A 16,004-nucleotide genomic window follows, 5' to 3' on the forward strand; every position below is an offset into this window, starting at 1 on the left:
GAGAGAGCTGGGGCTCTCTCAGGGAAGGCTCCAGGGAGACCTTGAAGTGACCTCCCAGTACCTGAAGGACGCCTGCTGGGAGGGACTTCTTATAAGGGCAGGTAGAGACAGGAGGAGGGGAGATGATGGTTTTTAACTGGATGAGGGCAGGTTAAAACCAGATATTGGGAAGAAATTCTTTACTGTGAGGGTGGTGAGACACTGGAACAGGTTGCCCAGTGGGGCTGCGAATACCCTTTCCCTGGGTGTGTTGAAGGCCAGGCTGGATGGGGCTGTGAGCAGCCTGGTCTAGAGGGAGGTGTCCCTGCCCATAGCAGGGGGTTGGAACTGGATGATCTTAAAGGTGCCTCCCAACCCAAGCCTTTCTGTGATTCTATGATCATAAATGTCTACACACCAAGATTTCCATAGTAGGCCCGTAGGTTATCTACTAGGTGTAAAAAGAAGTAATATTAGCCATCATCTCCTGAAAATGCTGCTAATAATTCCCATTTACTTATTCAACCTTCTAATTGTCTGGTATTACTGACTTCTTTTGGATTCACATGCAAACAGCATCCTCTGTGCAGAGTTTCTGCTCCCTGGTGAGAGTGCAGTGCTTGTGTGTTTCAGCTCTAGTTAGCCCAATGAGTTAGCTGAAAACATCCATTTAAGAGCCATAATGAAAAAGAATATATATCCTATTATTATTTATTTCCTGGTTTGAAAATATCAAAGAGGCAACTGTGCAAACAGATTCTGATGCTGTGTCATTAGAGTAATGATGTCTGCCACAAAAGGTCATGGATACGGATGTTGCACTGCAGTGAGCAAAGGAAATTCATCTATTTCTCAAAAATGGCCTTTCCAGAAGATTTGTCAGCGGCTTGCTGTGAAAAGCAGCTCATGACTCATTGCTGTCCTTCAACAGGGAACATTCAGTTCTTGGGAGAAGGAGGGAAAAACTTCAAAATGTCAAGTATTGTCTAAAGCTGGAACACAGGAGCACAGAATGAGCAAATGCTACACAAGAGTTCAGGAAGCATTCAAATATGAGATATGGTTTATCATTCAATACTAAAACACTTTGAGTGTTCATATAGAGGCTTTTCACCAGCAAACTGATTTTCTTCTTCTTTTTTTTTTTTTTCTTTTTTCCTTGACGTGTTTTTCATCTAACTAATTGCTAGCTGATAATTGGTGCCAGAAGCAAACCAGAAGGAAAAACATGCTGGGAGGTATAAGCAAACTGGCTATTATTTCATGCTGCGCTCTCCTATTTATTCCTTCTTCCTGCACAACTTGCCACGAGGGGGCACAAACTCTATTAAAAAAACGGAATTTCTAAGAATACTTCAGTAGTCTTTTGCTACTGTCCCACCATAAAACAGGCCCTCATGCCTGGTTGAAGATGGGCACTTGTGCAATTATAGAGCAAGTTTCTGCTCACCATGCTGACAACTGTGCGCTGTGCACCATTTACCCAGGCAGGGTGAGGGTGGAGGCTTCCTCTGGTTTCCTAGAGCACTGTGTGCTTTTTGCCACGTCTCAGGTTTCCTGGTGGTCTCTTTTGCACAGTTTCCAGTGATTGTTTTTTTCGAATCATTACCTTGAAAACCCTCTCTGTTTCTCAATAAACCTCCTGTGTGCATAGAAGTCTTCATTTCAGGGCACCTAAGAGGCACTAATGCTCGCCTGTTAATGCAGTAGACCACTATTACCAGGAAACTTGAATGATCATCATTTCACAGACTGTTAAATGGTTACTGTTTTTCCTATTCCACTGTCAGTTCAGCACTTTATTTCTCCCCAGTGTAGCTACAAGGAGCACACAGCATGTGTTACACCAGAGCTCCCCCATGCACCCACCACAGAAAAGAGCTCCATGGAACTGCATGAACAACAAACGGAGCTCTGCCAGCATACCCTGTGAGCCTAGCACCTGCCTCCTGAAACAGTCTCAACAGGGAAAACATATGCAGGGAAAAGAAAGCATTTCTAGATGGATTTTAAGATCAGATCCTGGAATACTGTTACTGTGCTCAGCTGTTCTTTCACATAGCTCTGAACCATGCTGCCACAGGTGTGCCATGTAACAGGTATGAGTTTCTACATGAGTTAGGTATCTAATCAGTCTTTTCACCTAAGTGAAAGCCCTTAATAAGTAAATACTTTCTTCTTCCAGGTTTTGTCTAAGACTACCATTATAACTAGCCCTTTAATCTAAAAGCCAACTGCATTAAATGCCACATGATATCCAGCAGCAGAGATGGTAAGGAATGCAGGTGTTCAGAGAGCAGGAAAAGCAAGTCTTCTGCAGTACCAAATGGATGCTGCTGCATTTATAAATTCAGCCCCCTGCTAGCATTCTTCCTCTTCCTGTCACTCCCCTATAAAAGCAGCAGCTTGCACTCATCAGTTTTCCACATGAAAGTTTTTGCTCAGCTGACTTTAGCAACAGACACATTTTAATCTTACCATGAAATACAGTCTTCTTGGCAGGAAGTCCAGGCGTGCAACAACTTATTCAATGAATTCAGAGAATAAATAACACCACTCTTCACCTTTCCTTAGGTACTGTCAGCAGAAATCTCCCAATCTATGCTAGCTCTGGGAAGATAGATCACTCAGAAAAACCAGATGTTTGTGAAGAAAGAACAAGTGAATGCTGACTGCTCTTATGATTTTCACGTGCGTGAGGAACTAAAACTGCTCTCCTAGCAGAGTTTTGATGAGCTGGGAGCAGCTGAAGGCCTCACTGTTCCATATGCAAAACATTACCTGTACTTTTGGCAGCTTTATTCTTTTGTGACAGCTTTGAGCTGCAGACTAGAGCATAAATTTAAAGCTGTAAAAAGCAGAGCTTGCAACTTCTCATGAAAAACGAAAACCAGTTTTAAAACAGGAAGACATCAGCTTCTTTGCCTTTCTACAGGGAAGCCAGAATTTCTATTGTTCAGATTATCTTCTTCCAACAACACTTCTGCCTGTTAGGAATGAGTCATATGAGAACTAACGAAAAGGTCATTACAGTGAAATGTGTTGTATTCTGAGAGCTGGGCCCTATAATCATTTTACTAATAGAAACTGAACTACAACAGCTTGATGAGAACATGTGCTTTTACCAGGTTGTGACAGTAGTGGTCACTGAATGCTTACTTCTCCGTGCCTGCTTAAATTAAATGAAATTAACAGGACATCTACTTGTTTTTAAGTACATACAGTAGAGCACGTGTTTTTACCAGGTTGCACCTACAATTTGTTAACAGAGTGATTGCTTTTTAATGCCCATGTAAACTAATAACTGGATACCTTCAGTGTTGTTAAATTCATACAGCAAAGTGGATTTGGCTGAGAAACTTAGAGCTATTTGAACTTTGTCAGCCTGCCAGGTATGCTCCATACTGTCTGTCAATGAAATGCCATGAGACTGTTTAAGTATCTTCCATCTTGGTCTGAAGCGTCCAGCAAGGTGAAGGCCACTGTTCTGGCTTTGCACTGTTTGGTTCAACACAATAATGATCCTCTGTCAGCTCACACTGATGTCCGCCATCGGCTGATTCTCGGTCTTTGGAGGCTGAAGGTGGCATTGGCACAGCAGATGTGACACCTCTCACATAAGCATTTATGTCCTCTCCAGCAGCAGGGTCCTGCTGGCCTGTATTATGTGATCTCTCAGATAAGCCAATGTAGTCATGGTCAACAACTATTGCACCTTGTAAGAAGTAGTGGTCATCTGCAAAACAGAAAGTACCCATTAATGCAGATCCTTCTAGGTCACTGAAAGCCATACTGAAGATGACCGTGAGGTTTAGATTACTGAAGTGACAGAAGTCTGATTATGTGGCTTTCCTAATTTTACTAAACAGTAAATGTCTGGTTGTATCTCATGCATCCATGAAATAATGCTTGTAATGCTCATGTTTAGAAGGGTTGGGTGTTGTTTGTTTTTTTTTTTTGCTGTGTTATAGACTAGCTTGAAGACTGCCATAGTTGCTTGCTGAGCTGGTAACTTAAATGAATGGACACACACATTCTTCTGCTTTGTGCACCAACATACAGAGAAATGTGGCATCTACAAATTCTTGCTGGGAAATTGCAATGCAGCACAATACCTTTTTTTGTGTTGTTTTTTTTTTTTGGGGGGGGGGGGGAGGAATAAAAGGGGATTAAAACAGTTTCATAGAATTTTATGACATCCGCATTGATTAGTACTGTATAGCTCTACTGAACTTTTCTATACATTTACTGTGTTTAATTTTTCCAAGGGAGTTAAAATAAAATGAAAATAGTTTGATCAGCCCAATTAAATGCATATCAGCATGAGATTCATACTTCTGTCCTGGAATATGGCATTAGGCACTATATTCTTGCTCAGATGAGGACCCTACTGGGAAAAGAAGTTTTCTAGGGGCTACAAACTCATTCACGAGTTATAATTCTCAACAGATGTGTCCTCAATCTGTCTATGTACATTCTTGAATCACTTGAGCATTGGAACTACATGGACTCTTGAGTTTAGTATTTAAACTAAACCACATTCATGCATGAAAATATATTGCTTCAGACACATGAATGCATGTGTACACAGGGTGCCCTGCAACCTCTGCCAGGCCATTCAAATGCCCAGTAGCAAGCAACCCAGGTTTGCATAGACTTCTAATTCATTACGCTTCTGCCAAGTCTATATACCAGTGCACTGACTCAGGATTTATCTTTAGAGCAAGGGTGTTACAAAAGGCTAGAAAAATGCCTTGCTTCTACTTGCCCTTCCTTAACTGCAGTCAACTTTAAAATCATGTAAGAAATACGCACTCAATTTTCATCCTTTGTCTTTCCTGCTTAAAAAGCTCAAATCCACACTTCCGGTGCAATACACAGAAGAAAGCCTGCTTGAAAAATCTGAAGTGTAAGCAAAATCTTTAGCAGCACTAACAGATCACAGACACCTCACCTAAGATGCACTTTCCCACATTCATTTCAGATAGACAGCTGCAAATACTGTGTCCCCACTCAAGGTTATGTAAAGGGACAGCTATCAGTCTGCTACATCAGAGCCAGAAAAATAGTAAGTTAGTTGCTAACAAAGAACAGTTCTTTGTTATAAAAAGATACATTGTATATAAGGATGAAAAGCTGTAATTCACTGCCAGGTTTTACTACCCTTATTCTAATGAAGTAAAGCTTCCTTTCCCGACTTTCATTAGGCCATTTGGTAAAGGCTGTCTATTATTTTGGGCAAAACTACTTTATTCCTCTCTGCAGAGTAAATATGTATGAATAGAAAAACATAGTTTTAGAATTCATACATATTCATAACCCATTGATTTCCTCCCTCCTTCTCCTCCCCATCCTGTGTCAGACAACAAATTTTCAGTCACTCCCTGGGAAAGGAAAGAAAAAACCTCCCTTTACTTTCCATTTCTGCAGTGTTTGTTGGTGAACCTGTCAGACTAATCCTACAAGGAGGGCTGCACTTCACTTTCCAGCCTGGGATACAATTTACCCAAGCTGCTGCATCAGCTGCACAGGACCCGCATGTGACTTTGGCTCTCAGCTCAGCAGTTCAGCCAAGAGCTGGAAGCCACTGAATGATGGTCCCACAGCAACAGCAGCATCCGAGAGAAGCTCTGTGACACTGCAGTCCTGGTGACACAAGCTGCAGCAGCGGCTGACTAATGGCCTTGATACCAGCTCCTCCTGTGAAAATCCAGAACGACTTCCAGCTTTGTAAACCCTCAGTTTTATGTGATGGAAGACATGGCTGTCTCAAAATAATTGATGTGCTTTAAAGAACTAGCGTTCAACCACATGTGCTGAAGAGGTGGAAATCCCTCCACTTTTCTTTTCAAGAATCTCGCACAACAGTTCTGTGACAGAAGTCTTCCCAACGCTGGGAATTACTTTTCCTACAGATGCCTGAAGTGACCCACAGAGAACATCAGCAGAACATAAATGACTGCTGTTGTTTAATACAGAATCATTGTAAAAGGGCACATAGAATGTGCAAGAGAAACAGTAGCTTAGGAATTTCCTTCTTCATGACTGCAGTTTAAAACAATCTCTCCACAAGTCAGGCTTTTGATGTAGTTTTTGTAGTTCAAGGTTTTAGAGGACAGTCTTTTTGTCTAAACACGTGCCATCTGCACCAGAGTAAGCACAAACAAACAAACAGACAAACATTTCCACTGCATAAAATAAAAGTGGATCCTGTCTGTATCAAAACAAGTACACAGTCAGAAGATGCTCTATGAATACAGTTCAGCCTAATTATACCTCTAGAATACTTCTATCAGCCAGCATGAAGAGGGTCAAACCACATATTAGAAGCAATTTCAGTGGATTTTTTTATTTTTTAGAAGAATTCAAACATGATTCATTAACTTTGTTCTGTGCTCTACATAGATTGGAAGCCATTAACACATGCTGTTCTCATTAATAACAACTGCAATGATTTCTCCACTAGCTAGTATTGGTTCTATTCACCCTGGTCACTGAATGATATTCTTTCATTGCAATAACTTCACCTAACAACCACACATGGCAGGAAAAGTTAACAATATATACACATACATAGAAAAAATATACACACACACCTTTTTCATTGGACCCTCTTATGTATGGCTTGAGGTGAGACATCTTGATGGGCCTTTTCAATCTGGATCCTGTGGCATCTCTTAATATTGCACAGCCATTTTCTGTGATGTAATCTATAATACAAGGACCAACCCATTCTGACTGGAAACGACCATCTTTCCACCAATTTTTTCTTTGTCTGAGGACTTCATGACCAACTTTAAGTCGAAGGGTATTTAATTGCTTTGGTTTCCTTTTGACATTGACTTTATTTCTAGGTTTCTGTTCATCCAAAGTGGTTTTCTCCATCTGCAATAGACATTTACATGGATTACATTTTCTTTATCCAGAAATAATCAAGTATTTTCATAACATTGGTTAATAAAGCAGAAGTTTAACATTAAATGTCTTTGGATGTCATAATGTGTAGAATTGGAGTGTTCTGAGGAAATGTACTTTATGTCCTAGGAAATGTTTTTCAGTTTCCTTGAGTATGCAGCCCTGTAAGTCAAAGCACGAATTTCCTGGAAACATATCTCTTTTTCTTACACATAAGCATACATACACTGAAACCTGGGGGTTGCAAGCTGAAGGAAAAAAGAAAAATATGCATTGCTCTAAAGGTTGGTTATACTTCAAACTTAAATCTCTCCATCTTCTGTTTCTTGTCTCATCAGTCTCCTTCCTAGGAAAGTCTGAAATTATAACACATGTACCTGGCCATCCGAGGTTTTCTCTTCTTCAAGTGCTTGACTGGCTCCTCTAGTTGCTTCAAATATTTTCGCAAACATACTATCTTCTCCTTCCACACTTGTGTTCATTGGATCAACAACATACGGGTTACGATTAAACATCTGGAAATAAGGGGTGTTTTGATCTGTCTCCTGTTTATTCGGGAGGTATAACACAAGCCAATTTAGAATGCAGTTTTTGTATATATTTTGTGGGACTTCAGTCGAAAGATGAAGAACCTGTACTTACCAAATTAGTCAAATTGAAAGCATAGGCTATAGCAGACAAATGTTCATCCCAATCGTTTGGATGATCTGTGCAGTATTTGTTAAGGAAAGCTTTGACTGTCTTGCATGCTCTTTCAATTACTTCATCGGCTTGAGGATAAGACAATACTATTTGTTTCATTCCAAATAGTGCAAATAGCTCTTTGTTTATCTTAGAAAGAAAAATAAGACGATTATTGAAAATTTCCATTTATTGTATCATGTTGTTAATGTAAACATACTCAGTGATCGGAGTATTTTGTTGGTGAGGTGGTGACTGAGCAAAACTCCTCTATATAAACTTTGCTCCGAACGTAATGCCTCCTATTTCACTACATTGTCCCACAATGGCTGTCGGTGATACAGCAGCAGATGTTTTGCCTTCTTACCAATACTCCACTATATTTTGTTGATGTTTTACAGACTGCAGCAGAGGGGCAGTCTGATAAAACGATGTCTGACATGGAAATGAGTGTATATGGAAACAAATTGTCACTGAATTCCATGAGGTAGGAAAAAGAAATGGCACTCACTGATATTCATCAACACTCAATGAATGTTTACAGTGACCAGACAGTGGATATGAGCAGACTGAAATGGTATGTTTCTCTTCTACTGGCTCAGATTTTGATGAGCACAGCATGTAGGTTCTTGTTCTTAGGAGGCAAAAATGCATAGTTAGTTGTGCTATGTTGAAAAGGAGAGTTTTGTAGTTGAAAAGTTTTTCTACCAAATAAGAGCTCTATCAGAGAGACTTCCAGCTCACTGTACTGCTGTCATTCCCTTGGAAATAAATATGAGGTGTTACTTTTGCAGTAACCTACTCCTACATAACAGTCCAGACCTAGGAGTGATAGCTAAAGGAATCAGTATGGTTTAGGATATAGCAATCAATGTATTTCTGCCACTAGCCCCATTTATTATTTTCTCCACATCAAAGCCTCATCATTTAATCATTTCTGAGAATATCTGGACAAAGCTCTCCATGATCGTTAGATCTAAGGGTATTCTGACATTGGTCTCTCTGCTACACTGGGCAACATGAAATACTAGATAGATGAAGTATTGTGGAATGTTGGTGTATAAAATATTGTGGCAGTCCAACTAAATAACAAAATATGCAGTATGACTATTAAGAAGTCATTTTGCTTTATTCATTACCCAAGGAAACAGCTCTGGAAGAAGTTGCATACTGCTACAATTGCAAATAATTAATTTGTCATTTTCTGTTTTTCAACCTCTTTATTAATTAAAAAAAAATACAAGTAAACATTCAAGATTTACTCCCCCCCCCCCGCTTTGTAATGGCCTAAAATGCAAATTTACTAAGGAGAAAAATGTATTTTTCTTGAAAAAACAGAACATCTATGTGAAGACTTACCTGATGAACAAGCTCCTTCCCTTGGTCAATTGGCATTTTTTGAGGGGGTCCATATAGGAAAAACACACTGATGATTGCCTTAGCGATTTCTGCTGCTGAGGTATCATGCAGAGGCAAGATGACAGTCCATTTTGTGAACAAATCTATCATGATTATGACATACTTGTGGCTTCTTTTGGTAGCAATAAATGGTCCCATTAAGGCTACAGTGACTGCTGTCCAGGGGTCTTCTGCTTTGATAGGATACGGTTTGATTGTGGTGGTGGTTGTACTCTTTGCTACTTGGCACTGCTGACATGCATACACCTAGTGAAGAAACAAGGGAAGATCCTGTCAGTGAAGGTTGGTGATGGTTAACAACAACAAAATATCATAAATCTCTACTATTCCTCTGTAAATCAGGTCAGATCAAGTCACATCAAATTCATTTTATCATCTTTCTTATGATTTGTTATCCTTAGATTTTTCAGCCCTAGGATAAAATAAATAAATAAATAAATAAAACCAAACCAAACCATAGCAAAGACCAGGGGAAGGTGTGGGCAGCAGTTCAGGGCTGAACTGCCCTCATCCCAAAAGCACCGTGCTAGTTCAGGTGCATAATATCAAATTCAAATTCACTATCATCACTAAAGGAAGCATGAAGCACCCATGCTTGAAATAAATAAAAATTCAATCATATCCCTTTTGCTTCTGTTGCAAATGCTGCAGCAAATAGACAATGACAGTGAGCAAATCCCCCACATACAACAAAGATCAGCTTTATCTTCAGGACAGAACTCATTTTCCAGGTCTGAGTGAAAGCGAAGATTCATTCTCGGTTCATGTTACAGTTGCACAAAGTACTCAGGTGATGCAGGAAGCTGATAGCAGCAACAGTTTGGCCACAAGGAAAGACATTTACATACAGCTTGCTCAAGAATCAGCTTCTACCTAGGGATTATCTCAATGTGTCTTTGGGTGAAGGAGGAGAAGGAATGTACCAAAGCAGTGATTTGTTTAACTGCTTCCCCAACACATTTAGTTGGAAGGCAGAGGCCCGTTCTCATCTGCCAGCAGTCATTCTGGCCAGTTGTACACACAGGATGGTATGCTGCAGCCTAAAAAAGATATGTAGGAAAGCTTGCCAGAGAAGTGCCTCTCAAAGACCACAGGTGCATAGCATACTGAAAGAAACTATGGTTCCCAGAAAGAAATTATGGCTCCATACCAGTAACTAACATATGGCTGTATGCAAGCTTCACAGTCAAGATGAAAAATAAAAAGGCAGCGCTACACTTTGGCATAAAGGCTACTTAAAGTTTGATTGTAAGCTTCTGTTACCTCATCATTAAGCAATGACTGCTGTAACAAAGTCATATCATTACAAAACATTTGTAACAAAGATTATATTTTAAAAAAGTATCCTGTAGCTATGTGACCATACCCACTGTTTGACATCATTTGTTACAGAGGTCCAGTAGTAATTAGATTCCACTAAAGTCAGTGTCCTTGATATGCCATGATGAGTGCCTGCAGCATTTTCATGGCACTTCTGAAGCACCTTCTTCTTTTCTTCATCTGAAACAATTACAAGGCGCATTTGTTTTCTGTCTTTTCCAACATAGAACAGTTTATTTTCTGAAAAGAGAAAAATACCATCAAGTTACAAGCAAGAACATTGCCTTCTGTAGTTGGTCAGTATACGGAACTACTGGGAATGGTTCAGTACAGAACATATTAAATCAACTTCATTTTACCTTTGAAAGTAGAATGTGGGTGGTGTTCCTTTTTATTTTTATTTCTTTTTTTTTTTCTGGTTTGTTTTATTTAAAAAATGACTTTTGTTATTGTATCCTAAGAAAATATTCACCAACATTTATCAATCTGGACACGAGGTGTTAAAAGGGCAGGTCAGAATGCAAACTGTTCCCACAGAACTCCAACATTAACACAAGCTAGTGCTGGGGGTGTGAAAGGGATACAGGCTGTACCATGAGGTGTACTGAGTGCTTGCCAAGCAACCACACATTGTGATCTGAGGCTTTAACTCCTTCCTGTCTTCTCTCTACAATGGCTGGGTGGATTTGATGTGACTGAGAGCGCAAAGCAGATGCAAAGGTTCACAACTTCAAGTTGTCTTCTCAGGGATATGACAAAGCTAGGGTGGGTCAGGAGGCTGTAAGATGACAGAGCAAAGTCCTTCTGCCCAGTCACACACAAAGGGCTCCAACCAACCCAATCCTTCCTTGTAAGCAGCCACAGAGCAGGACTTCTACTGTTGTCCTATGAACGTGGGGTTGCAAGAAACAGAAAGTTTCCCAGTACCTAAAATGATGTTTGGCTTTCAGACAGATACATAAAACTTCTGAGCAAAGAATCTGAGTTTCTGTAAACATTCTGTTACATATTAACAAGGGATAGGTAGGCTGTTTATTCTCAAAGGATGTATGTTAAAATCATAGTATGCTGCAGAGCAGGATGCCACTCTCAGTGTTTGTATCAGTAAACCTTCACCTAAAAAATCATTTTCTTAGACTAGTTTGAAAGAACGTGTTTACCTTTGAAAATAAATTTTTTGGCTGCTCTTCTGATTCCACTTCTTTCACTTGATAATGTTGTGGGGTGGTACTCCCCTGTTCTTTTGTAGTACGCAATCTGTTTCAGGTGGAGTCCACCATTTTTTCCACTACGGACCATTGCTAACCTGTTCAAAATGAACAGCATTTGTTAGATGGAGCAACTGTCAAAACAGCACAACTTTGCTGGTTTAACTCATAAAAGTTAGTTTAGACAGAGGTGTCCCAGTGAAGTACCAAATTCACTTATCTAATTGAGCTTTTCCTCCCAAAAGCAGCTGTATTTCAATCCCGCAAATTGCTTCAAGTGCTGTTAAGCTTCGTGCACTTGAGGGCCTTTTATACCATTCACTGCATCTTATCATAGAATCCTTAGAGTTGGAAGGGACCTCTGAGGGCCATCTTGTCCAACTTCCCTGCAATGAACAGGACACCACAACTAGATCAGGTTGCCCAGGGTCTGATCCCCTTGAAAGTCTCCAGGGACTGGGCATCCACCACAACACTGGGCAACCTGTGCCATTGCCTCATGACCTCACCATGAAGGATTTTTTCCTCATATCTAGCCTAAATCTACCCCCTCCGAGCTTGAAGTCATTTCCCCTTTTTCTTCTGTCACAGACCCCGCTAAAGAGTCTATTCCCTTCTTGCCTGTAGCTGCCCTTTAGACACTGAAAGGCTGCTATAAGATCACTTTGCAGCCTTCTCTTCTCCAGGCTGAACAGCCCTCACCTCTCTCAGCCTGCCCTCAGAGGAGAGATGTTCCATTCCACCATCAACACGGGCAATCACAAACACCACTTGACACACCATTTTGTCATACACAACATTGGTTTTGTCAACATATACTTTATAATTTCCGAACAATGGCATCTTCCTTTGCATGTGCTAGAGAATGACAAGTGAAATTAAAAAATGAGAAAAATGGGTTGTGTTATTGTTAAACGTTTGGATGGCTCTCACATGGAAGCGTGCTGTGGACTAGATGTGTCCAAACAGTCACCCTGACCTGAAAAAAAAGACACAGACAAATGGGGAAAAAAAAACAATTTCCCAGACAGAGACTGACACATTTATTTTCTTCATTAATTCATTTGACAACCGGATTCTGAAGCCCCAGACGAGACAGTCTGCAAGTTAATAATTAATTCTCTGACATGGGCTGACTTTTCTGATCACATTAATAAACTAAAATGTCATTAGTAAAATGCGTCACTGGTGCAGGAAAAGCTTAGGTGTACCATGAATAGCCTAAAAATAATTACCAATTAATGACAAGCAGAAATATTCACGCAGGCCCGACAGACTCACGATTTCTTTTTTTTTTCAGATCTGCTCCTGCAGTAATGAATATGTAGATGGAACAGCTCTTTGATCCTACTCTAATTGACTTGTACAAGAGCATGATCGGGTTTAGAGCCTGCCACGTTGTATTTTTTTAATGAATGCCTGTTACCCACAGCATTAAACCAAACTTCTTCCTCATCTTTCCAGTGACACAAGACTAGACAATGTGACAACATGCAGCCTGCTAAAAGGAATAATCAGGTTGTCTGCCAGATCCGCTAAGTGGCACATAATCATTAAAAAAAATGACAGTATCTAGCCACTCCAGAATCCTCTGCCTCATTACATGCTGATGTTATTTGAAAGCACAATGTATAAGCTAGGATATTTAGCTTCCAACGTCTAAATTCTCTCCTGCCTTTACTATATTAAGGGTGGGAAAGAGGTAAAGAGCTCCACTGTGATTATACCTGTTTCTAATCACTGTTTCCATGAGAAAGTGAAACGCTGTATGTTATTTATAGAATATCATATTCTCTGTAAGTAACTTGCTTGTGTTATCAGTCAAATGCATGTCAGGAACTTCTCATTCAACCAGTGACAAGACCTTTGACCCACTGAATATTTGAGTTTGCATAACCGAGATCTCGCTTGCACAAAAAGCCTAGTCCATCATCCTTCAACATTACAATAACAAAGCAAAATTCTCATAATTGAGAGAATTTCCACAAATAAACAACTATTCTTGTCAGAAAAGAGAGTACTTCATAAAAGCAAGGAGTAAACCCAGAAGACAGTACAGATTCTAGCTATCTTGGCTGACATTCCTTTTCTTGGAAATTTACAACTGATAGTACAAGCCAAAGCAGCTGAGTTGGTAAACTGGATAACAGCAGGAAGTAAGGTGAGGCTACCATGATAATATATTGTTTCCGCTTTGTTAATGCAGTCAATTAACTAACACACCTGATAGGAAAAGATTATCAGTAAAGAGCAGTTAAAATATTCCATCTGATAGGCACATGCATTCAATATGCCTTCACTTAGGACTTCTCTTGAAGGCCAACCTGAAGTCACAAGAGCATGCCTGGAAGTGACAAGTGGCTGGGTGTGATTTCTCATGTAACCACAGGGATGATGGTCCATTTTGGACTGACACAGATTTTCATATGCTGCATGAAAAGATGTTCCAGAACAATCTTTATTCTTTCAGCAGCTTCTGCTCATCACACACATCTTGCTTGAGACAAAGTTCCCTGTTTAACATATGGATATAGGTCCTAGAAAAATAAAGTTGTGCAGCAGTAAGATCAATCTGAAAAGCAGTGCAGCTTATACTTCAGCTGAACAGAAGTTCTGACTTTATTCCTGCATTGTCAGTTTCTGTTATAGAAGTTTGGCAGAGTGCAAATATCTGATGAAGAAAGAACACATTAAGTATCTTGCATAGCATCAACAAGCATTTAGAGTATTGTGTAGAAACCTGAATCAGCAAATTTAAGTGTTTCAGCCTGAAAGGAAAGCACTGAGTTTCCTTCCAGCATATTTAGCTTACTATGTCCCCATGTACTGTTTCAGTTATTTTAGAATAAACCATTACCACAGATAATTTACTCAGTACCTCTTTCAGTGTTCATACCATAGCTAGTACTTTTTGCAAATAAACTAATTATATAATGAGTAGGTCAGCAACTTTGCCAAACATCTTTGCCAAAATGGCCATTAATACTTCACTATTTCACCTTTTAATGCCCATCTTCCATCCCCACACAAACTGCAACAGGATTCTGAGATCCTGTAAATGGAATGTTTTGTAGGAACGTTTTTGTTTCTTTTCCTCCTTTACAAAGAATCTCAGGATTGTTGGGGGCTGGAAGGAAGCTCTGGTCATCACCTCATCCTAAAGCAGGGTTCCTCCAGTTGGCTGTACAAAACATCCAGGCAGATTCTGAATATCTTCAGAGAAGGAGACTGCATGACCTCCCTGGGCAGCTGGTTCCATGGCTCTGAACCCTCACAGTAAAGTTCTTCCTTGTATCTGTATGGAACTTCCTGTGCTGTGGTTTGTTTTTGTTGCTCCTTGTCCTGTCCCTGTACACCACTGAAAAGAGCCCAGCCCTCCATTCCTTTGACTTCAACACTCAGATATTTATAAGTACTGATAAGATCCTCCCTCAGTTTTATCCAGACTGCAGAGCCCCCAGTCTCTCAGTCCTCCCTCTGAAGGGAGATGCTCCTGGCCCCTCATCATCTGGACTCTGCTGGAAGTTTTGGAAAGCAGGAGCCCAGAACTGGACACTGTTGCACAAACGTAGCCAGGCAGAGCAGAGGAGAAGGATCACAGAATCACAGAATGACCCGGGTTGGAAGGGACCTCAAGGATCATGTAGTTCCAACCCCCCTGCCTGGCAGGGCCACCAAACATACACCTTTACTAGATCAGGTTGCCCAGGGCCCCGTCCAACCTGGTCTTTAACACCTCCAAGGACGGGGCATCCACAACCTCCCTGGGCAGCCTGTTCCAGGGCCTAACCACTCTCCTAGTGAAGAACTTCCCCCTAACATCCAACCTAAATCTTCCCTCTTTTAACTTAAAACCATTTCCCCATGTCCTGCTATTATCAGCCCTTTCGAAGAGTTTACTCCCCTCCTGGGAGTAAGTTCCCTTCAGGTACTGAAAGGCTGCAATGAGGTCACCCCACAACCTTCTCTTCTCCAGGCTGAACAAGCCCAACTCCCTCAGCCTGCCCTCATAGGGGAGGTGCTCCAGCCCCCTGATCATCAAATGCTCACCTCCCTTGACCTCCAGGCCATGCATTCTGTGATACAACCCACGATACCACAGGTCTTCTTGGCCACCACCCCCCCTCGTTAGAACTACATCCCCCATGATGCACAGCGCCGCTCTCCGGAAGTCAAACGGCAGCACGCACAGCACGCCGGGAACCTCCAGCAGCCGCTATCCGCCTAGCGGCTCCACCTGGCCATGCCCGCGCATGCGCGAAGCGGCACCGACGCGCTGTTTTTCCTCCCCCCGCCCCGCTGTTCGCTACAGCCCCTCACCGCCGCTCCTCGCGTCCCGCAGGATGCCGGGCTGCCCGCAGCGCTCAGCGCCAGGCGGCGGGTACGCACCTGTCCGCGCAGGATGGCGGCCCGCCCGCAGCCTCCCCCGCTCTCTCAGGACTTATGTGGCGCCCCCGGAAGTGCGGCGGGCAGGGTGGGGGC

At 41.4% G+C, this 16,004-nt stretch overlaps 1 protein-coding gene across 8 annotated transcripts; it reads right to left on the bottom strand.

Annotated features, from left to right (window-relative positions):
* Positions 1-662: 662 nt before the first annotated feature.
* GIN1 (gypsy retrotransposon integrase 1) lies at positions 663-15,984 on the bottom strand. 8 transcript variants are annotated; one of them, XM_015849433.3, is made up of 9 exons: positions 15,912-15,984; positions 12,225-12,380; positions 11,475-11,620; positions 10,361-10,554; positions 8,935-9,240; positions 7,537-7,725; positions 7,272-7,439; positions 6,576-6,864; positions 663-3,715 (listed from the first exon to the last, which is right to left on the bottom strand). In XM_015849433.3, the coding sequence occupies exons 3-9, from the start codon at positions 11,611-11,613 to the stop codon at positions 3,414-3,416; spliced, it is 1,587 nt and encodes a 528-aa protein (XP_015704919.2). In that variant the 5' UTR covers positions 11,614-11,620; positions 12,225-12,380; positions 15,912-15,984; the 3' UTR covers positions 663-3,413. The 8 variants fall into 8 exon arrangements, with proteins under 8 accessions (XP_015704919.2, XP_085384199.1, XP_085384198.1 ...); XM_085528073.1 differs by lacking the exon at positions 12,225-12,380 and having other exon boundaries at positions 10,365-10,554; XM_085528072.1 differs by lacking the exon at positions 12,225-12,380 and having other exon boundaries at positions 7,272-7,409.
* Between the last annotated feature and the right edge of the window lie 20 nt (positions 15,985-16,004).

The sequence above is a fragment of the Coturnix japonica genome, chromosome Z (genome assembly GCF_054131305.1).
Source record: "Coturnix japonica strain WE chromosome Z, WE-NBRP24, whole genome shotgun sequence".
NCBI classification, from domain to species: Eukaryota; Metazoa; Chordata; class Aves; order Galliformes; family Phasianidae; genus Coturnix; species Coturnix japonica.